The sequence below is a fragment of the Haliotis rubra genome, unplaced genomic scaffold (assembly GCF_003918875.1).
Source record: "Haliotis rubra isolate DU_JTF1 unplaced genomic scaffold, ASM391887v1 Scf175, whole genome shotgun sequence".
In the NCBI taxonomy this organism is placed as follows: Eukaryota; Metazoa; Mollusca; class Gastropoda; order Lepetellida; family Haliotidae; genus Haliotis; species Haliotis rubra.
In genome coordinates this window covers 712,842-735,614 of record NW_025765725.1, presented here as the reverse complement: position 1 = coordinate 735,614, position 22,773 = coordinate 712,842, and the positions used below count along the sequence as shown (strand labels likewise).

Genomic DNA, 22,773 nt, shown 5'->3' with positions numbered 1-22,773 from the left:
AAGCAAAGCCTGAACCTCATCGCGCAGTATACCCACCTTGACCAGACATGATGGCACTGGAGTGCGCCTTATGCTGGTGTACTCTGGCGGGCCTCGCTTCCACAGCGGTAGATGGTCGACACTGACGGTGGATAGCACCCAAGTGTTGCGTGTAGCCTTCTCCCACTCCGGTAGGGATAGAGAGAGGCGGCCTCCCACTGGGATGTGTGGTAAGAGTGCTCGAGTAGTCCCCTGCAGATGAACTGGCTGGGATGTACCCACGGATACAGCCGGCAGGTTTAATGGGAGGTCGGGGCAGACCCCCCACGACCGCGAAAAGGCTGCTGGGAGCCAGACGAAAAGGCCTGCTCCTTGCTCTTACCCTTGGCGGGACGCCTCCTCCTACCTCTACCCAGCGGCTGAAGCCAGCCGGCAGACTCGGGTGTAAAGAGTCTCGCATCAGGTGGGCCTGAACCTTGGATAGTTGGCGGAGAAGAACAACAATTGGGGAAACGTCACCAGTGCTCCCTTCCACCACCAGAGCTGACCTTTGTATCGAGGAAAGTTACGCCTCGTTCTGCATGGCATTCTGGTAGACTTCCTCGTAAGTCCAGTATGCCTGCCGCAGGGGGGCGCCCGACTGGGCAAACGGTGGTGCTAACCGCCCTTGCTTGGCAGCCGGGGCTGCACCCGAGGAAGCTGAGCCTCCCCCGAGGGCGACCGAAGTGAATACACACTCGTCCACCACCGGCACAAGGAACAGAGAATCATCACCCAGCTGATACCTCTTAACGAGTTTGGGGAGATCGAATCTGAGGCGAGAACCAACCAGGAGAGGATCCATGACATCCTGCACCAGGGAGGGCAAGATGCGGAGCTGTGTCTGAGGCGGAACTCAGTCGAGTCCGAGCTACATGTCGGCACCGCGGCTTGGGGAATACACTGGGCAATACGTTGCCTAAACTCCAGGAGAGCCGACGAAAAACGGAAAGCACCCTTGGATTCCTCGACCTCCCCAACCTCCATATACTCGGCACCCGAGCCCGAGTCAGAATTCGGATCTCCTCGTGAAGAGAAGTCGAACCCCGACCCGGTGGGAGGCTGAGCCACAGATGCCGCAGGAAGGGAAGAGCCCAAGGAACTCTCAGCTCCGAAACTGACACGACACTCGAACCCCGGTCCCAGGACATGGGAGGAAGCACGGATGGAACCGGCTCCTCCGCTCTCATGGGGCGGGGTGGCGCAGGGACCAGAACCCAAGGAATCCTCAACGGACCCTGCGCCAGCACCGAGAGAGGGACTGGGAACGAACCCTGGGAGCAGCAGAAAATGCATATATGTACCCCAAGGACGATCTCTGTGAAAAAGAACTCTTATTCCTCTCAAATGCATTACCAAAGTGTAAGATATGAACGTGACACAGATGCCAAGCTAAGCGAGGCTATTAGGCATATCTGAAGAGTCAGAGGTGCTTTTACGCTGCTTTTAGCAACTGTCCAGAAATGGGCTTCGCACATTATACCCATATGTGAAACCAAACCTAGTCTTCGACATGACAAGCAAAGGCTTTAACCACTATGCTACCCCACATATCTGAAGATGTGAAATGAAGATTAACAACGTGTTCATGATTGATGAAGATGATGTCGAGATTTAATGTGTGCTTTCCACATGGGCCCGCCAGGCCAATAGTGTTGGATGAAAACAGGGATGGTTTGACTGCAAGATATGGCAACCTGAAGGGGACGTTAAGGTTTTTTGGTTTTCTTTGTTCTTCGGGGTATGAGTTCTTGGGGTTTTTTTATATTGGTACTTAATGGTGATGTGAGATTATGTGCGACCTTGAACGCCAGTTTTGTTTAGCCATTGAATGTTTTGGTGTTATTTAGTGGGCTTAGGAGTGTTTGTAGAGTTAGGTGTGTGTTGTGCATTCATCACTGAATGAGTGAGTTTAGTTTTATCCCGCACTTAGCAATATTTCAGCTATATGGCGGCGGTTCGAAAATATACAAGTCTGCACCAGACAATCCAGTGATCAACAGTATGAGCATCGATCTATGCAACTGGGATACGATGACATGTGTCAACCAAGACTGCAAGCCTGACCACCCGATCCCGTCAGTCACCTCTTATGATAAGCATGCGTTACTGAAGATCAATTCTAACCCGGACCTTCACGGGTATTTGAGAAAAATGAAATATTTGTAAAGTGGGAAGATGGAATGGGTACTGCATTGTTCATCCTCCCTTATCCTCCATTCTTTATACAGATTCCAACATACCTGTTCATCTGCTTCATCAAACGGGTTCACAAACACGATGACATTCTCAATCTTGATTTCTTCCTGGAACAAAGACAAGGACGTTTCATAGAGGTTTGTTGTCACCTAGTAGTACACTAGGGTGTTGTATAACAGTCATCACACCAGTGAAGTGTGAATACCGAATTCCAGTGGATTTCAATGCGTTCGGGCTCCTACTTACCGTTCACATCCTGACAAGCTTATGCAAAGGAGCAAGGGTCGTTCAATGTCATTCGGAACTGAACGTTAAAACAGTTGAGCTTACCGGGCCATGTTCTTTTTCAACTGTGTGTGTGAACTGGAATATGGTTTCGAAGCAGGGATTGTCAAGCAGGGAGTCGCAAGACTAATTCTGTGGCAGTTTGTAATGAATCGAGGTGAGACGCGGAAATACAGACACTGGGTAATCAGTGATCCATCAACCAACCATGGGATAAGTACTAACCATGAGATTGGATAAGTTACAAATTTGAAAATTTTAACTATAAATTGTATATTTATAAATACTTATCCTATCTCACGCGATGGGTTCCCAACCAACCTATGCCACTACACAGATAACATAACAAATTACGACTAATGCTCCAAGAAGAGAACGATCAGACAAAGGAGTCACATGATCAACCGGTCGGCATGCTGCATGCTTCACACGGGTTTCAGGATGGCCAGGAATGGGAACAGAGGGAAGTGTTCAGGCGAATGGTACAAAAGAGGCCAAAAACTTTGTTTGCAGTTCGTTTCCAGCTATCGATGATGAGAGAGAGAGAGAGAGAGAGAGAGAGTACTAACCGTTAGATAGGATAACTTTTAAAAATATAGATTCTCCAATGGTATTTTATTTCAAAACTCCATTGTAAACATGTGGCACACCCGACACTTATTAGAGATCCGGCGCTTATGGGAGACCTGGCGCTTCTTTCTTGAACAGTTGCTGTACCCCCGGGGCTTATTGGAGGTATGCGCTTATTGGATACCCGGGGCTTATTACAGTGAGTGAGTTTTGGTTTTATGCCGCTTTTAGCAATATTCCGGCGATGTCATGGTGGAGGACACCACAAACGCTTATAGAGGAAATACAGTAGTTTGAATATTGCTGAGTGCGGCGTTAAACAACAAACCAACCAACCAATCAAATATTACTCACTGAAAATATTTGAGAAGACCTCACCTTAGGTTTGTCATGTTTGTTGACGGCAACAGCTTCCATTTTGTCCAATGTTTCCAATCCACCAACAATCCTGTAACCATGGTAACACATGATCTGAACCAAAACCACTACCACTTGGCATTTAAAGATTCAAAGAAAATGTTGCTTTTCTCCACTTACAATGTGACAATGGAATAGTAGTTGTAGAATTCAGCATAAAAGATCATTTTTTAGCAAAGTTTAAATTCTGACCTTGTTTGACATTGCTCTTAAATAGAGAATCTCACCCAAGTGTCTTCTGATATCAAATATATCAACACGAGTGGATAAGGTTACAAATATCCGAGGCTTCCCAAGGATATTTCTACTCTAATCAACGAGTGTTGATACATTTGATATCAGAATACACAAGGGTGAGATTCTATTTATCACCCAAAATCGTTCTTCATCAATTATCAGTAAAACAATGAATTCATCTGAACACAAAACTGACATTAAGCTTCTTGAGCAGTGATCTCAGTGAAGTCATAGCATTGTGACGTCATCAGCTCTATGACATCATAGCATTGACATGTCATCAACTTTGTGATGTCATAGCATTGTCAGCAGTGTTGTTAGTGATGTCATAGCATTGACATGTCATCAACTTTGTGATGTCATAGCATTGTCAGCAGTGTTGTTAGTGATGTCAAAGCATTGTGATGTCATCAACTTTGTGATGTCATAGCATTGTCAGCAGTGTTGTTAGTGATGTCAAAGCATTGTGATGTCATTAACTGACAATGTAATAGCATTATGACAATTCAATCTAGATATCCCTTGATATCACACAAGCGATATCTACTGTGGGAGCCAGTTTTGGATGATAAAATGGCTTGAACCATCTATGACCTAGGTGAATGTCATTTTATCATGTGTTAATTAATAAGCAAGTAATGTCCCCCTTTCTTATTCACTGAGAGTGATAATTCGTTTTCCTGAATTGCCAGGTTTATGTTGTGAGTCAGACTATTCATGAAACTTGTTATCTTTTACCATGTGTTTGTTCAATGTTGTTGGGTGATGGAATTTACATACCCATGAAGATCCGAGTTAGAATTGATCTTCAGCAACCCATTCTTGTCGTAAAAGGAGACTAACGGGATCGGATGGTCAGACTCGCTGACTTGGTTGACACATGTCATCATATCCAAATTGTGTAGATCAATGTTCATGCTGTTGATCACTGGATTGTCTGGCCCAGAGTCGATTATCTACAGACTGCCGCCATATAGCTGGAATATTGCTGAGCGCAGCGTTAAACAAAAAACCAACAACAACCCAAGCATTCAACTCTAAGAAATCACTTGTGTGTCAAGGGTATTTTTGGACAAAGTCAATGTGATATTGTCTTCTTCAATGGCACTCTAATTCATACAAGTCCTAACCTATCCCAGGTACATCTCTCTACCAGAACTACAGGATCAACAATGGATTATTTGTCCAGAGTAGTTGACCAGCCATCAGTACAACTCACTTGCCAAACACTGCATGTTTACCATCCAGATGCCGGGCCGACCTGTATGTGAAGAAGCTGAAACAGACCGTACATTGACAATAATATAGTCAGAATATTTATAATGTGCCTTTCCAGCTTCATGTCCTGCTCAAAGCGCACAATCTCATTATTATTACCCCAGATAACCCAACCTGTCTGTGAGGTGCAAGAAGGTTAATAGTCACACGACTTATCCCACCGGGTACCCATTCTCTGCTGGGTGAACAGAGGCAATGTTGAACAAACTCACTTGCCTGAGTAAGGTGAGACCACATGTATCACATTTGCTTCGTTGTGGGGCAGGACTCTCAGGAGTCAACCTGCCAAACACTGTCACCCATCCAAGGAATCTCTGCGCCCAGCGCTGCTTAACTTTAACTGATTTGTGACCTGAGCTCTATGCAGAGGACCATGCATCACCCACCACTCGTTAGAGAGGTGGACGTGCTGCTGGTGTGAGGTATAAATCAGTAATGCATGTTTCCAACTACTAATTTAGAGGGAGACTTGCTAGTGTTGGGTCAGTCTCTACTACTCACAATTGAGACTTGCTAGTGTTGGGTCAGTCTCTACTACTCACAATTGAGACTTGCTAGTGTTGGGTCAGTCTCTACTACTCACAATTGAGACTTGCTAGTGTTGGGTCAGTCTCTACTACTCACAATTGAGACTTGCTAGTGTTGGGTCAGTCTCTACTACTCACAATTGAGACTTGTTTGTGTTGGGTCAGTCTCTACTACTCACAATTGAGACTTGCTAGTGTTGGGTCAGTCTCTACTACTCACAATTGAGACTTGTTTGTGTTGGGTCAGTCTCTACTACTCACAATTGAGACTTGTTTGTGTTGGGTCACTCTCTACTACTCACAATTGAGACTTGCTAGTGTTGGGTCAGTCTCTACTACTCTGGTGAGACTTGTTTGTGTTGGGTCAGTCTCTACTACTCACAATTGAGACTTGTTTGTGTTGGGTCACTCTCTACTACTCACAATTGAGACTTGCTAGTGTTGGGTCAGTCTCTACATACACAATTGAGACTTGTTTGTGTTGGGTCACTCTCTACTACTCACAATTGAGACTTGTTTGTGTTGGGTCACTCTCTACTACTCACAATTGAGACTTGTTTGTGTTGGGTCAGTCTCTACTACTCACAATTGAGACTTGTTTGTGTTGGGTCACTCTCTACTACTCTGGTGAGACTTGCTAGTGTTGGGTCAGTCTCTACTACTCACAATTGAGACTTGCTAGTGTTGGGTCAGTCTCTACTACTCACAATTGAGACTTGTTTGTGTTGGGTCACTCTCTACTACTCACAATTGAGACTTGCTAGTGTTGGGTCAGTCTCTACTACTCACAATTGAGACTTGTTTGTGTTGGGTCAGTCTCTACTACTCACAATTGAGACTTGTTTGTGTTGGGTCACTCTCTACTACTCACAATTGAGACTTGTTTGTGTTGGGTCACTCTCTACTACTCACTGAGTGAGACTTGCTAGTGTTGGGTCAGTCTCTACTACTCACAATTGAGACTTGTTTGTGTTGGGTCACTCTCTACTACTCACAATTGAGACTTGTTTGTGTTGGGTCACTCTCTACTACTCACAATTGAGACTTGTTTGTGTTGGGTCACTCTCTACTACTCACAATTGAGACTTGTTTGTGTTGGGTCACTCTCTACTACTCACAATTGAGACTTGCTAGTGTTGGGTCAGTCTCTACTACTCACAATTGAGACTTGTTTGTGTTGGGTCAGTCTCTACTACTCACAATTGAGACTTGTTTGTGTTGGGTCACTCTCTACTACTCACAATTGAGACTTGCTAGTGTTGGGTCAGTCTCTACTACTCTGAGTGAGACTTGTTTGTGTTGGGTCACTCTCTACTACTCACAATTGAGACTTGTTTGTGTTGGGTCTCTCTACTACTCACAATTGAGACTTGTTTGTGTTGGGTCAGTCTCTCTACTACTCACAATTGAGACTTGTTTGTGTTGGGTCACTCTCTACTACTCACAATTGAGACTTGTTTGTGTTGGGTCAGTCTCTACTACTCACAATTGAGACTTGTTTGTGTTGGGTCAGACTCTACTACTCACAATTGAGACTTGTTTGTGTTGGGTCACTCTCTACTACTCACAATTGAGACTTGCTAGTGTTGGGTCAGTCTCTACTACTCACAATTGAGACTTGTTTGTGTTGGGTCAGTCTCTACATACACAATTGAGACTTGTTTGTGTTGGGTCACTCTCTACTACTCACAATTGAGACTTGTTTGTGTTGGGTCACTCTCTACTACTCACAATTGAGACTTGCTAGTGTTGGGTCAGTCTCTACTACTCACAATTGAGACTTGTTTGTGTTGGGTCACTCTCTACTACTCACAATTGAGACTTGCTAGTGTTGGGTCACTCTCTACTACTCACAATTGAGACTTGTTTGTGTTGGGTCAGTCTCTACTACTCACAATTGAGACTTGTTTGTGTTGGGTCAGTCTCTACATACACAATTGAGAATTGTTTGTGTTGGGTCAGTCTCTACTACTCACAATTGAGACTTGTTTGTGTTGGGTCAGTCTCTACTCTCTGAGACTTGTTTGTGTTGGGTCACTCTCTACTACTCACAATTGAGACTTGTTTGTGTTCGGTCAGTCTCTACATACACAATTGAGACTTGCTAGTGTTGGGTCAGTCTCTACTACTCACAATTGAGACTTGCTAGTGTTGGGTCAGTCTCTACTACTCACAATTGAGACTTGTTTGTGTTGGGTCAGTCTCTACTACTCACAATTGAGACTTGCTAGTGTTGGGTCAGTCTCTACTACTCACAATTGAGACTTGTTTGTGTTGGGTCAGTCTCTACTACTCACAATTGAGACTTGTTTGTGTTGGGTCACTCTCTACTACTCACAATTGAGACTTGCTAGTGTTGGGTCAGTCTCTACTACTCACAATTGAGACTTGTTTGTGTTGGGTCAGTCTCTACTACTCACAATTGAGACTTGTTTGTGTTGGGTCACTCTCTACTACTCACAATTGAGACTTGTTTGTGTTCGGTCAGTCTCTACATACACAATTGAGACTTGCTAGTGTTGGGTCAGTCTCTACTACTCACAATTGAGACTTGTTAGTGTTGGGTCACTCTCTACTACTCACAATTGAGACTTGCTAGTGTTGGGTCACTCTCTACTACTCACAATTGAGACTTGTTTGTGTTGGGTCACTCTCTACTACTCACTGGTGAGACTACTACTACTACTCACAATTGAGACTTGTTTGTGTTGGGTCAGTCTCTACTACTCACAATTGAGACTTGTTTGTGTTGGGTCAGTCTCTACTACTCACAATTGAGACTTGTTTGTGTTGGGTCAGTCTCTACTACTCACAATTGAGACTTGTTTGTGTTGGGTCCACTGTTGGCCATGCTGAGCATCCCCCTCCCTGTATGGGTCAAGTTGGGTTTGAACTCGTCCTTGAACGCAGGACCCCAGCAAGACTGTCCACCTGTGTATCACAGACAGAATTACAGACTTATTATCCCTTAATCATGTTAATGTCATGTACTTTATGTCATCAAACTCTATGAACACAGGTGAGGTGAGGAGAAATTGGGTTTAAAGTCGTACTTGAGAATATTTCGCTCACATGATGATATGTGGCTGTTTTGACCAGCCCAGACTTAAGCTGGTTTTATATTGCTAGCTCACTGAGATACCATGCCGCAGTGAAGCATGAACACCCCACTCAGACACATTATACTGACTCCGAGCCGACCAGACCTTGTTGTACCCATTAATGCCGAGCGCCAGGCAGGGACCAACAAGTACCATATTTTAAGGTCTTTTGGTATGACACAGACGGGCATCAAACCAGCGACCTTCCGCTCTCTAGGCGGGCGCAATAACTACTACATCACCAACTTAGACAAGCAATACTCAATGTTGGAACCTACAGAAAGTCTGTCTATTCAAGAAGAACATCATACATTACACATCCTTGGTTTGAATCTCATCCCAGGACTCATCCCAGGACGTTAAAACTTGTTGGTCCCTGCCTGGCGCTCGGCATTAATGGGTACAACAAGGACTGACCGGCTCGGAGTCAGTGTAATGTGTCTGAGTGGGGTATTCATGCTTCACTGCGGCATGGTATCTCAGTGGGCTAGCACTATAAAACCAGCTTTAGTCAGGGCTAGTACAAGCAGGTGCACATACACATACACACGCACGCACGTCATATGAGCGAAATATTCTCAAGCACGACGTTAAACCCCATTTCACCTCACCTCACCAGGACTCAGAAAATGTATGTCAGCTGAACTGACTTCTTTAAGCGACATTTAACAGCTGGTATGATGAAGAGGAATGAATGGCTGGATTGTCCACTTCATTATAGCAACAGATGCAACATTTCAGTGTAGAAACTAACACTGCCATCACATGCTCGATAACAGTGTTAACATCTACACTGAAACATCGCATCTATTGCTAAAAATAGGTTGTCAACCCACAAAGTTTTTCCTCTTCAGCTTCTCTGACATGGAAGCATGCACTAGCAGGGACGGATCCAGGCAGGGGGTGTGCCGGTGTGTGTGTGTGTGTGTGTGGTTGCCCCCCCACCCCAAAGAACATCTTTCCTGAGGAGCATTTCCCCCTAACATTTGTACTTCATGATCTATGTGCAACTCCCCTTTCCAAAATCCGGGATCCGCCCCTGACTAGGGTGTCAAATGTTATGAGTTGTTAGTCTGAAACTCCCTTTTCTGTGAGCAAACTACACATGCTTAACAGTGTAAGGGTTAACTTGGAAGAAGTGTACCAAACTCTGGCATGACAGTCGTACTCACCCTTCCCAGTGCCAGTGGGATCTCCACCTTGGATCTGGGGAAATAAGTCAATCAGCATTACAAACATGACAGTAGCAGCCCGGAGTAGAACAGCTGACAGAAACACCACTATCTACAGGAGAGTTATTGTTTCTCTGACTCTCCCACTAAAACAGAACTGTTTCTTGACCAATGCATTAACAAAAGCAAATTCTAAAGGGGAGCTGTAATTCCAAGCATGTTCAAAACCCATGTTTCATTCAAAACATACTTCAAAATTGGCGTATTTGAAAAACGAATTCCTTGATGGTACCAGACATGTTTGCATTGTTTAGTGGTCTTTGTTTGTGTGACTTATAACATCAGTGTTGAAAGTATACCACCTTCAACCAACTTGCGACTAGTTGTATGAACAGAAATATAAATATTATCAAATTGGATGTTACTTTTTTATTTGGTTGTTGTTGAAGTCATAAAAAAGCTTTGGCCAAAATAAAGTGGTTGAAAGAATAAGTCTGTATGTTATCATAGCCTAATGGTGTTGGGTGTTGCTCATTCTATCGACCACTGGCTTGTTTCCAGGTACAGGGTTACCCTAGATACTCCTATAGCCAGCAATAAACTGTTGGACTTTCCTTACCAGGGCCCCGTTTCACAAACCTATAGTAGCGCTATGACTGTCATACTGTCCTATACTATAACATAGACTTACGACATTCGTAGCACTACAATAGCTTTGTGAAACCGGGCCCCTGGGTCGTAACTGCAATTCAGAAGGACTTGGATTAGACTCCATGGACTAGGTAGCGCTGTATACTGAAAATATGATGAGTGAGTGAATATGGTTTTACGACACTTATAGCAATATTCCAGCAATATCATGGCAGGGGACACCAGAAATGGGCTTCACACATTGTTCCCATGTGGGGAATCAAACCCGTGACGAGCGGACACTTTAACCATAAGGCCACCCCACCGGCCCGAAAATATGATGAACAAGAACAGAATGAACATGACACACTCACAATGAAGTTTCTGATGGAACGGTGGAAAGTCATATCATCGTAGTACCCCCGGGCACACAGCTGCATGAAGTTCTCACAAGTCTTGGGCACCTGGAACAAGAACACTAGGGGTGACTATTGAGGGGGAAACAACTATTGCGATTCAATAGTCTATTTGAACATACTATTGCGATAGTGATAGTCTATTGCGACCAACTATTGCAATACTATTGCAATATATTTTTTCTCCTTGAATTGTCTCATTTGAAGTGATTTCCCAAACAAATGTATAGTTTATATGAAATAAAAACAAGTTGACAGAGTTTCAATTTCTTTTAATAACTGACAAGAAACTTGAAACCCAGATCAAGTAAATAGTTCAAACATAAACATACTGTTATTCACTATTTCAAACTTCATGTCACATGCCGTGTTTGGCGCCATGTTTGTTTAAGAGGTAACAGGAGCGGATAACTCTAAATGAAAGTGAATGAATCTGGTACTTCCTGTATTTGTGCTGTGCATTTATGAACGGAAGTCATTTATTTAACTATCGATAGTCACACATACTATCGAAGCATCGATAGTTTTTCGTTTCTACCATCAATTAATTGCTGTCGGAGACTCATTAATTACTATCCACTGATAGTTTCGATGCTTCGTTACAGCATGAATACACAATGCCATTTAGAAATTGGTCAGATGTAACATATGTTAAATGAGTCCCATCCAGGATTAGAACCCACACCCTCAGAGTCAGACACCTAATCGCAGCACACAAAGTCAGATGCCTTTGCTAAGAAAGTGTAATCCCAAGTATAACATATATTACATTTGACAACTTTCTAAATGGCATTGTGTTATCATAGCTTTCGGCCGTGGGAGCCGTGCCAATTTACACTTATGAGAGGAGTACACAAAGTCTTAGACTACCAGTAGTCAGACTTCCATTTTTGTGTAAGTCGCAGTGGCTGAGCTGTCTAGGTGTCTGACTTTGTGTGCTGGCGATTAGGTGCCTGACTCTGAGGGTGTGGGTTCGAATCCCGGATGGGACTCAAGCCAAAAAGTACTGGAATCTGTACTTTACTAAGAAAGTGTTATCCCAAATATAACATATGTCATATTGTTACAGCACTAAAAAACACACAATGTAACATTTTCACTCACTTCTGATGTTTATCTTTCCTGTTTAACAACTATGTATATGATATATCATGTCAGGTCTAAATTTGTGATTGCATCAACCCATAGTTGCATCTGCAGTCTATAGGAGTCGGATGTCTTCCTGTCCTTAGTCTGTCAGGACAGACTCACCAAAGCATTGATCCATACATCCAGCTTACTATGTATAGTATGACCAGAAATTATTGAGAATTTTAGGAATATGTTTAATTGGATTTCTAGTATAAACAACCTTGACCAGCTATCAAGTGCTTGGTTTCATTCAAGGGAGACAACTCCGTTAATCCTTTTCATTAGTTTGTGAAGAGTTATCCCCCTTTGTTTACTTGCTAGCAGACGACATTTTCAGTGATCCTCAGTGTACATGTTAAAAGAAAGATACAAAATACTCTTCATTTTTTCTTCTTCCATCATCATATTAAACCATGCATGTCCAACCATATTTTGGATTCAAAAGTACACAAGGAAGAGCAACCAGGCAGCTGGGTACGTGGATTTTTCAGGAAGAAAGACCTTAACATTTGATTGAATAATTGCCCACCATGTCACAGAAGAGCTCTAAGTTGAGGGTGCCGTGGCTGGTCACCATCCTGACGTAACCCTTCTTGTGGACTCTCTCATATCTCAACACATCTTCATGTATAACAGCTGGAAACAGATCAGATACAGTGTTCACGAGTGGTGTTTAAAGGTTACAGGACATTGGGTCCTGTAAGTTTCAGATGTCTGTCTGACCCATTGAAAATTTACAGGACCCATAGTATGAAAATGGAACACACATTTCAGATTTAACATTCCTTGTAATTGGCATTGAAATTATTAACAAACTTAAAATTTATAAACAGCAAACAAGGGTCATATATATATCACATATTGGAAATTTTAACTATAAATTGTATATTTATATACTTATCTTCAGTCAAAGTCATTGTGAACTATACAGTGAGTGAGTGAGTTTAGTTTTACTCCCTACTCAGCAATATTCCAGCTATATGGCAGCGGTCTCTAAATAATCGAGTCTGGAACAGACAATCAGTGATCAAAATTTTGAGCATCGAACTGCGTAACTGGGAACCAATGACATGTGTCAACCAAGTCAGCGAGCCTGACCACCCGATCCCGTTAGTCGCCTCTTACGACGAGCATGGGTTACTGAAGGCCAATTCTAACCTGGACCTTCATGGGTGGTTAAATATACAGTCGGACACTGGCGCCGGCAGGTTGTAGACTTCCATCGGACCAACGGCAAATCTGCCAGATTTTTCCAAGGGTCCGACGCTATTCATGAACACTGCAGATAGGTAGCTTGTTAGGAAGCTTGTTATCAGCACCAAATTTCAGATCGTTTCCAGTCGATTCAGATGACATATAAGACATATGACTTGCTTGATAACGGTGTCAGTACCTACACCGAAACCTTGTACTAATTGCTATGAAGAAACTGACTATCAATAGACTTGGTTTTCCTTCCATCTTTACAACGTCTAAAATGCCTCTCAAAGACATATAAGAAAAGGTGGGAAGTTTGCAAAATGCTGAGTCAAGACTTTCCAACAATTCCACACATGTAGCCAGTCAACCAGGTTTCAAATTTGGATGTAATTAAACAAAAAACAACAACCTTAGCACACTGCACTGTCTGATCAGAAGACGTTAACAGGGCTCCAGATAATTTTTCAACATCAGGAATACGTACTCCTTATTTTTTCAATACAGGAGTACTGGAAAACCTTAAGAGTACATTAAGAGCACTGAATGGGATTTCATGGAGTATCAGTAATCTTGTGTTTCATTTCATATATGCGCCACAACATTGCAATAATCAATAAAACAATACATTTTCGGATAAATACGTCTATAAAGGATTCTAAGACCGTACACCATTGCTGTGACATTAGCAGCGTAAACGTTTTCTAAATTATTTCCTAGCGTATCGTGCTTATTTTATATCCGTACATGCTATACCGTCGATTATCTGGAAGCGTTAAAGCAGATGTTGGATAAACTATGAAGACAGTAGATTTATTTAAATATCTCAATACCAACAAAGAGTTTGACTGCTGTCACTAAAATACAACATAAACCTCCCTTCCATCAGTACACCTGACCTTACCTGACTCCTGCTCTGTCTGTGGGGTCACTGCTGCTGTGGATACTGCACGTGAAGGATGCTGGTGATACTGATACATAACACCAGTTGAGCAGGGCTCGTAGGATGCCTGGTCAAAGTGCAAATAGTTTCATGATACATAACACATGTACATAACAAGAATATCTATATTTATATATCATCAGCTTCTCCAGTGTTGCTTGCCTTGTCAGCAAATCTTAGCAAAACATATTGCTTATTCACTGGTGCAATATAAACAATGTAACATTTTGCCTTGTCAGCATATTGCTTAATAAAAATAAACATTGTTTAAAAGATATATTGGCTTTTCAGCAAAAATAATCACAGCAAAGCACATTAAGTGTTCAGGGTTAGTTGGGCACAGCTTTCATTGCAATACCAGTGCTTTCCCTAGTAATTACTTCATAAGATATACAAACTCATTTACTGGGAACTTCATTCCATGAAAATGTTGCCAGTAATTATCATCCGTAATGGTTTAATTCTGTTGGTTGGTTGGTGTTTAACGCCACACTCAGCAATATACCAGCTATATGGCGCCAGTTTGCAAACAATCAAGGCTGGTGCAGACAATCCAGTGATCAACAGCATGAGCATTGATCTACGCAACTGGGGTACGATGACATGTGTCAACCAAGTCATAAAACCTGACCACCCGATCCCGTTAGTCACCTCTTATGACAAGCATGGGTTGCTGAAGACCAATTCTAACCTGGATCTTCACAGTTCGCCTCTTACAACAAGCATGGGTTGCTGAAGACCAATTCTAACCCGAGTCTTCACGGGTCCGCCTAGTGCGACAAGCATGGGTTGCTGAAGACCAATTCTAACCTGGAATCTTCACAGTTCGCCTCTTACAACAAGCATGGGTTGCTGAAGACCAATTCTAACCCGAGTCTTCACGGGTCGGCCTAGTGCGACAAGCATGGGTTGCTGAAGACCAATTCTAACCCGAGTCTTCACGGGTCCGCCTAGTGTGACAAGCATGGGTTGCTTAAGACCAATTCTAACCCGAGTCTTCACAGGTCCGCCTAGTGCGACAAGCATGGGTTGCTGAAGACCAATTCTAACCCGAGTCTTCACGGGTCCGCCTAGTGCGACAAGCATGGCTTGCTGAAGACCAGTTCTAACCCGGATCTTCACAGTTAAGCCTCTTGCATTACAACAAGCATGGGTTGCTGAAGACCAATTCTAACCCGAGTCTTTACGGGTCGCCTAGTGCGACAAGCATGGGTTGCCGAAGACCAATTCAAACCCGGATCTTCACGGGTCCACCTCCTACAACAAGCATGGATTGCTGAAGACCAATTCTAATCGGTTCTTCACGGTAAGGCAGCATACTGAAGGAAACATCCTGTAGTGAAAGCCCCAATCAAAATAAACACTGTGTATACTTACAGAATTGAACTTGTCAGGCTTGGCTTTCTGCTCGTTTGTAATGCCCTGAAAATGGCACAGTGTAATGTCAGAAATGGTAGATTAAACTGTAAACAGTGAAATAAATACCATTTGAAACACCTGAACATTATTTACCAGGATGTAGACGATCAGCAAGGAATTTTAAGTACATTCCAGTTAAACCAAATGTTGTTGCCATGGAAACCATAAATATATCACATCTTGGGTGATTAGTTTGGATATCATGGTTGAGGGATTAGGTAAAAGCTGATTTCAGCAGTATTCTAATATATCACAATATCGGTGGATAAGAGTACATGATTACATAATGTATATATTATTCAACATTTGATAAACATATACCGGTAATTGTTATTACAGCATACACTGTTCTCCTAGTTATTGGTCCAAATCTAGTCCTTGTGTATCTAGCAGTCCCAAGTGTGATTGCATCACTCCAGGGAAATTTCACAGAAATATTGGCACATTACTATGCTTTGTGCAACAGCACAATTAATATGTACAGAAAAATAATCTATTGAAAAAATGTAATGGAAAAAAACATTATAAAATTCTACTCTCTGACAGGTCCATGACCTGAGAATGATTGACTGTTGACTGTATTGGTCTTTGTCTCTTGAAATACCTGTGATAATGAGTTCCCTGCCATGTGTTTAAAACCCTTCAAATATTTGAGACCCACATATGGTCCATACTGAGTGGACAAGGTCTGACATCCTTTCATATTTTTTAGTCATATCACTGCATGTCACTAGAGTCAGATTCGGATCCAGGACATTTCACACTTTTGTGAAACCCACCACCATAGAAAGTGAGTGAGTATGGTTATACGCCGATTTTTGCAATATTCCAGCAACATCACGGCGGAGGACACCAGAAATCGGCTTCACACATTGTACCCATGTGGGGAATCGAACCCGGGTCTTCGGAGTGTAGAGCACCACAGGAAAGCCCAAAGTGATGCAAATCTTACACTTAACCATTTATGTGAAACCCACCACCACCACTACAGGAAAGCCCAAAGTGATGCAAATCTTACACTTAACCATTTATGTGAAACCCACCACCACCACAGGAAAGCCCAAAGAGATGCAAATCTTAGACTTAACCAATTATGTGAAACCCACCATCACAACAGGAAAGCCCAAAGTGATGCAAATATTAGACTTAACCATTTATGTGAAATCCACCACAACTACAGGAAAGCCCAAAGTGATGCAAATCTTAGACTTAACCATTTATGTGAAACCCACCACCACAGGAAAGCCAAAAGTGATGCAAATCTTACACTTAACCATTTATGTGAAACCAACCCACCACAACCAAAGGAAAGCCCAAAGTAATGCAAATCTTAGACTTAACCATTCATGTGAAACCCACCACCACCACAGGAAAGCCCAAAGAGATGCAAATCTTAGACTTAACCATTTATGTGAAACCCACCACAACCACCACAGGAAAGCCCAAAGTGATGCAAATCTTAGACTTAACCATTTATGTGAAATCCACCACAACTACAGGAAAGCCCAAAGTGATGCAAATCTTAGACTTAACCATTTATGTGAAACCCACCACCACAGGAAAGCCCAAAGTGATGCAAATCTTACACTTAACCATTTATGTGAAACCAACCCACCACAACCAAAGGAAAGCCCAAAGTAATGCAAATCTTAGACTTAACCATTCATGTGAAACCCACCACCACCACAGGAAAGCCCAAAGAGATGCAAATCTTACACTTAACCATTTATGTGAAACCCACCCACCACCACCACAGGAAAGCCCAAAGAGATGCAAATCTTAGACTTAACCATTTATGTGAAACCCACCACAACCACCACAGGAAAGCCCAAAGTGATGCAAATCTTAGACTTAACCATTTATGTGAAACCCACCACCACCACAGAAAAGCCCAAAGTGATGCAGGTTTTGGTCTTAACCATTTCTGTGGAAACAACAACCATTGAATATTATCAGGGTACAAGTAATTCATCCACTTTCACTGGTTGTCTAGGGTTCCTGGTAAGGCTAAGAATTGCAGCTCTTTCTACCCACCAGCAGGTGTAGATCCTTGGGTTTGTAGTCACGGTCCAGTTCCTCCAGAGTATCCCGGGCCTCTGAGTTGATGTTCTTCAGACGGTACTTAGGGTCCGACTGGTCACTGTCTGAACACAATGAAAGAATGAATGAGAATGGTTTTATGCCAATTTTAGAAATAATCCAGCAACATCACAGTACGGGAACACTAGAAATGAGCTTCACAAATTGTACCAGTGTAGGGAATTGAACCTGGGTCTTCGGTGAGATGAGTGATTGCTTTAACCACAAGGGTATCCTACCACCCCTGCACCACTGAGATTGTCATCAGGTCCCACATGTGGGTGTGTGAGTGAGTTTAGTTGTACACCGCACTCTGCAATATTCCAGATATATGACGGCGGTTTGTAAATAATCAAGTTTGGCCCAGACAATCCAGTGATCAACAGTATGAGCATCAATCGATGCAATTGGGATATGTGTCAACCAAGTCAGATCACCCGATCCCGTTAGTTGTCTCTTACGACAAGCATGGGTTGCTGAAGACCAGTTCTAACCCGGATCTTCACGGCAGTATGTATTGATGAACCTAAATGCAGAAAAATTATTACTAAATAACCCTCACCTTCATCAGGGAACTTTCAAGTTGTTTTTGATATGGTAGAAGTCTGACAAGTTGAATTTGTCCAAATTTGTAGGGTCCTGAAACCACAGAACACTTTTACATTATAAGTTGTTCACTGGTCACGAGAGGGACATAGGCTGATGTACATTCAATGTTTGTTTATGTTATCGAACACCTCAATGGCAAGTTTGAACTTTTTGAAGCTCGGGTATCAATCATAGTATGGAGTACCAGACGACAAGACAACAAGAAAAACAAATTTAGAGTTATCTCCCTTCCCTGGATTTGCATTCGCAAAACATCAGTAATCCGTACATCATGCATGATTCAATGTTATTCAAGATAAAGAATCGCTACTACGAAGTACCAAATGAGTTCGGCATTCCCAGTGGGGTACATAGAAAATGTTACTCGCTTGTAAGCAGGGTACATTGAAAATAATAGAAGAGCGCTTAGCCAATCAGAAAACGACATTTATGTGTGAGGCAAGATAAATAATCAAATACCACAGCTATCACAGGTAAGATGATCTTGATAACATACACCAGGGTTTTACCTCGACTCACAAACATGGTTGTCCCGGTGACATGCAATTATTAGTCTTAAGGGTCACAGCTGGCCAAATGAGGGTCCTGTGAAGGAACAGTGTAGAGAACTGTATGTTTTAATAATTCCTTCAGAGCCTGGAATGAATCATTGACCATGTGGACTGATGGATGAAATGATGTACGTTACTGCTCTGACTGACTGACTGAGTTTGGTTTAACGACGCTTTTAGCAATATTCCAGCAACATCACGGCAGGTGACACAAGAAATGGGCTTCACACATTGTACCCATGTGGGGATTCGAACCCGGGTCTTCGGCGTGACGAGCCAACGCTTTAACCACTAGGCTACTCCTAGGCCCCTACTTCTTTGAAGGAATCAACCAAACACTTAGCGAAGTCACTGATGTCTTCTGGGTGAATGAATAATATCGTGCGTCCCTCTGGACGCAGTGAACTTATTTCTGCGTCCATTTACTACATGTGTGTTTACTGGACGCACATTTGCACATCGCGTAAAACCCTGATACACCTAATTGGCATCTCTGACAGCAGGGAGTAACAAATGAGTCTGTTCATTATTAATTACATATACACAAAGAACTTAGTTAAGCATCCCCTGTCATATCTCACGATTGAATGAGCCTCTATCTTAACCCTTTGGAGCATATCTGGGACATGATTGGTCGTCGTGTGCAACAAAGGGATCCTCCTGTACAGAACCTGGCCCAAATGGAAGCTGCTTTACACCAGGAATGGCATAGACTGCCCCTTCAGAGGATCAGGAGGCTGACAGGGTGTATGCAGATGAGATGGCCATCATACAGTCACATGGAGGTTACACTCAGTATTAGCCTTGAATCGTGCAAAAATGTAATTTTTAGAGTAAAATTGATATTTTATACTTATCCTGACTCATGCTCTTTTGCTTGTCTTCTTCTTCTTGCGAACATAGTGGAACACTTGTATCTCCTTAATTGAAGCTCCCTTCAATGTAAAATCACTAATTAGTACTCACCAAGAGTTGCCTCCCTTTGCCTCTGCGCCGGGAAAAGGTGGCGCCACCCTCTGGCCTCATGCTTCACTCTCTCCTGATTTTGCGAGCCCAACACTTGAATTTACAGGGAAATCCAAAGTGTTATGTGGGGAGGATGGGAGGGTTTACCTCATGACTCAGGATAAGTATAAAATATCAATTTACTTTAAAAATTACATATTTTTCCTTATCCTCACTCATGCTCTTTTGCTTGTAGAATCCTACGGAAACGGAGGTGGGAAAGAACAGAATACTTTGGATTTATAAAATTAGTGATTTATATAGATATAACTGTAATAACCCCCTAACGGGAACTTCATAAAGGCACTGACTTAGGATAATTCCTCTACTATAAACCATAAGTTTATACACTGCCATAGATGGGGTATTACAATAATAATATACTATGATAATAGCAATAAAGATATAAAAGCGACTCCGACAAGGAGAAGCTATACAACTGAACATGATCATCAGTATAAGCTTAAGGCTGAGTAGACCTAAGCTAGAAGCATATACATAGCCCTAGAACTCCCAGAGAGTTATAAGCTAGATAATACTGGTATGAAATATACATAATAATCTCTCAGAAGACTATGTGTTAAGCGATCTCTGAGGGACTGTCAACTGCTGTCTGCGAGGACCAAGGGACCGAAATGGTGAATACCTCTTGAGACGTCCCTCGTGGTGATATCTCTCAGATAGTGATTAGCAAACACCATGTTAGATTTCCAAAAGCATCCTTCCATAATTGTATTCAATGAACAGTTACCGTGTAGAGCGAAAGTAGTGGAAGCCAATGCCCTGATCTCATGGGGATTTGATGCTGTTGGAGGGTCCAGTCCTGCTGCCTTGTAGGAGTGAAGTATGACAGTTCTTATCCATATAGATATGGTGGTACGAGAGACTTCTGTCTGAGTTGTTGCCGATAAGGGGATGAATAATCGTTTGAGAAATCTTCGCCTTGTTTTGGAACGTCATAAATAGATTTTGAGAGCTCTGACTGGGCATAGAGATAAGTCCAGTGTATCCTGAGATCCGAGAATTGAGGAGGGTGCAGGAATATGGAATAACCTGTCTGGTTGACCTGGCAATTGATTTTTGGCGATGAAATCCCATCTTAATCCCAGGTGCACTGTGTTTTGATTGTCATCAAACTGTATCCTCTCATAATCTAGTGCGTGAATTTCTGACATCCTGGCTGCGTGGCTAGAGATAACAGGAAAAGCCGTTTTCTGTGAGAGAAATTCAAAGGTTGTCGATTCCAACGGTTCATAAGCCCCACTTGTGAGGTGTTGAGCACTATATTCAGATCCCAAGTTTTGGGCGTGGAACTTCCGCTTTGATCCTCCAATCGGAAAGCACGTAGTAAGGCCAGTAACTCTGGAGTCTTGGTTAACTTGACACCCGCTCTCATAGTTATCACAGAACTAAGCGGGCAAGATATGTTGACAATGTCGAGCCTTTAAATGTTTGTTTTGACGTAGGGTAACACAAATAATCTGCCACTTGTGGATGAGTAGCATCTCTCACTGTAAATCCCTTTATTTGCTGGCGCGTAATTTTCTAAACTGTGCCACCTTGTCGCCGCATTGCCACGGTAGAATAGCCGTGTAAAGCAAGCTGACTGCTTTTGCCGCCTGGTTGAATATCCTCTCTTGTTTAAACACATTTTAATACAGTCCATAATGCGAAGTTGGAATACCCTGGGCTTCCGTGCACCTGTTTGTGTGTGGATGTACTAATAGATTTGAGCTTTGGTAGCTCTAGTGTTGGTTGACCCAGTTCTTGAATTAGAATGGGAAAACACGCTCTGGCTGGCCAGTAGGGCGACCAAAGTGAGTTGGAGGTTCTGTGTTTGTCTGATTTTCTGTAACACTTGAGGGATTATTGCTGGCGGAAACGCTGCGACGCATTGAGGCCTTCCCAGGATATGCTTAGAGCGTCCGCTGCCCATGCTTGTGGGTCGGGACTGGTGACACCTAATGTCGGTAGCTGATTGTTGAAGCGCAGGGCTTAATAGATCTATTAGCTGAGCTCCTATTTGCTTGATAATCGGTGCAAAGATTTCTGTATTGAGCATCCATTCTGTCGGTGACGGTTGATGTGGCCGAGAGCGCGTCTGCTAGTACATTCTTGGCTCCGGGATGTGACATGCTCTGACATGTAAGTTGAGATCGTGGATTAGATCGAACAGTTGAAAGCTTAAAGTCAATAGGTTCAGTGATCTCGCTGAGCCTTGTTTGTTCACATAAAACGCCACTGTCGAAGTTGTCGGTATGAATCATCAGATGCGATTTTGTAGAATGGTGCTCCAATGAAGTATGGCGCTGATTACGCTTTCATCTCTAACATGTTTATATGGAGCTTGCTTTCTTGCTGATTCAATAACCCTGATGTCAGTCCGGTTGGCTGAGATGAGCTCCCAACCCTGGAAGCGACTGCCGTCTACATATAGATGGGTTTTGAATTCCTGCTCTGTTAAACAAATACCTTCGCGAGACATTCGACCTCCTGGTCCACCATAGTAGATGAGGTCTGAGGTGTTTCGGTAGACTGAATGGTTGTAGGTCGCTGAGATGTGCATTGATGAAGACCTGTAACGGACGTAACTGTATTCTGCCTCTGACTGTCATGTCTTGGGCTGACGTGAGGAGACCCAACAGGCTCTGCCAATGTCATAGTGGTAACGGAGAGAGTAGAGCTGGCGGAATGGTCTGTTGGATCTTGAGCCAACGGTCTTCTGGTACGACGATACGGTTGAGAGTCGTGATAAATCGAATGCCTAGGAATTGCAGATCTTGCGATGGTACTAGGTCCGACTTGAGTAAATTTACTAACCATCCTAGCTGTGTTAGTAGCTTTATGATGTAGTTTAACTGTAGTTTGAGACACTGTGGATCTTGATCTACTTGTATCCCGTCGTCGAGGTAGAACGCACTGCGTAGCCCTAGACGATGTAGATAGGTGACAATAGGTTTCGTTATCCTCGTGAATAGCCAGGGGGCTG

At 42.9% G+C, this 22,773-nt stretch overlaps 1 protein-coding gene across 1 annotated transcript in view; it reads right to left on the bottom strand.

Annotated features, from left to right (window-relative positions):
• Positions 1-22,773, bottom strand: part of LOC124272990 (RING-type E3 ubiquitin-protein ligase PPIL2-like) — a 50,258-nt gene that overhangs the window by 5,775 nt on the left and 21,710 nt on the right. The window contains 12 exon segments of the mRNA XM_046708227.1: positions 2,262-2,324; positions 3,451-3,520; positions 4,946-5,002; positions 8,345-8,462; positions 9,805-9,838; positions 10,809-10,898; positions 12,511-12,617; positions 14,083-14,188; positions 15,499-15,543; positions 17,575-17,684; positions 18,182-18,192; positions 18,194-18,258. Of these exon segments, the coding sequence (XP_046564183.1) occupies positions 2,262-2,324; positions 3,451-3,520; positions 4,946-5,002; positions 8,345-8,462; positions 9,805-9,838; positions 10,809-10,898; positions 12,511-12,617; positions 14,083-14,188; positions 15,499-15,543; positions 17,575-17,684; positions 18,182-18,192; positions 18,194-18,258 (876 nt within the window).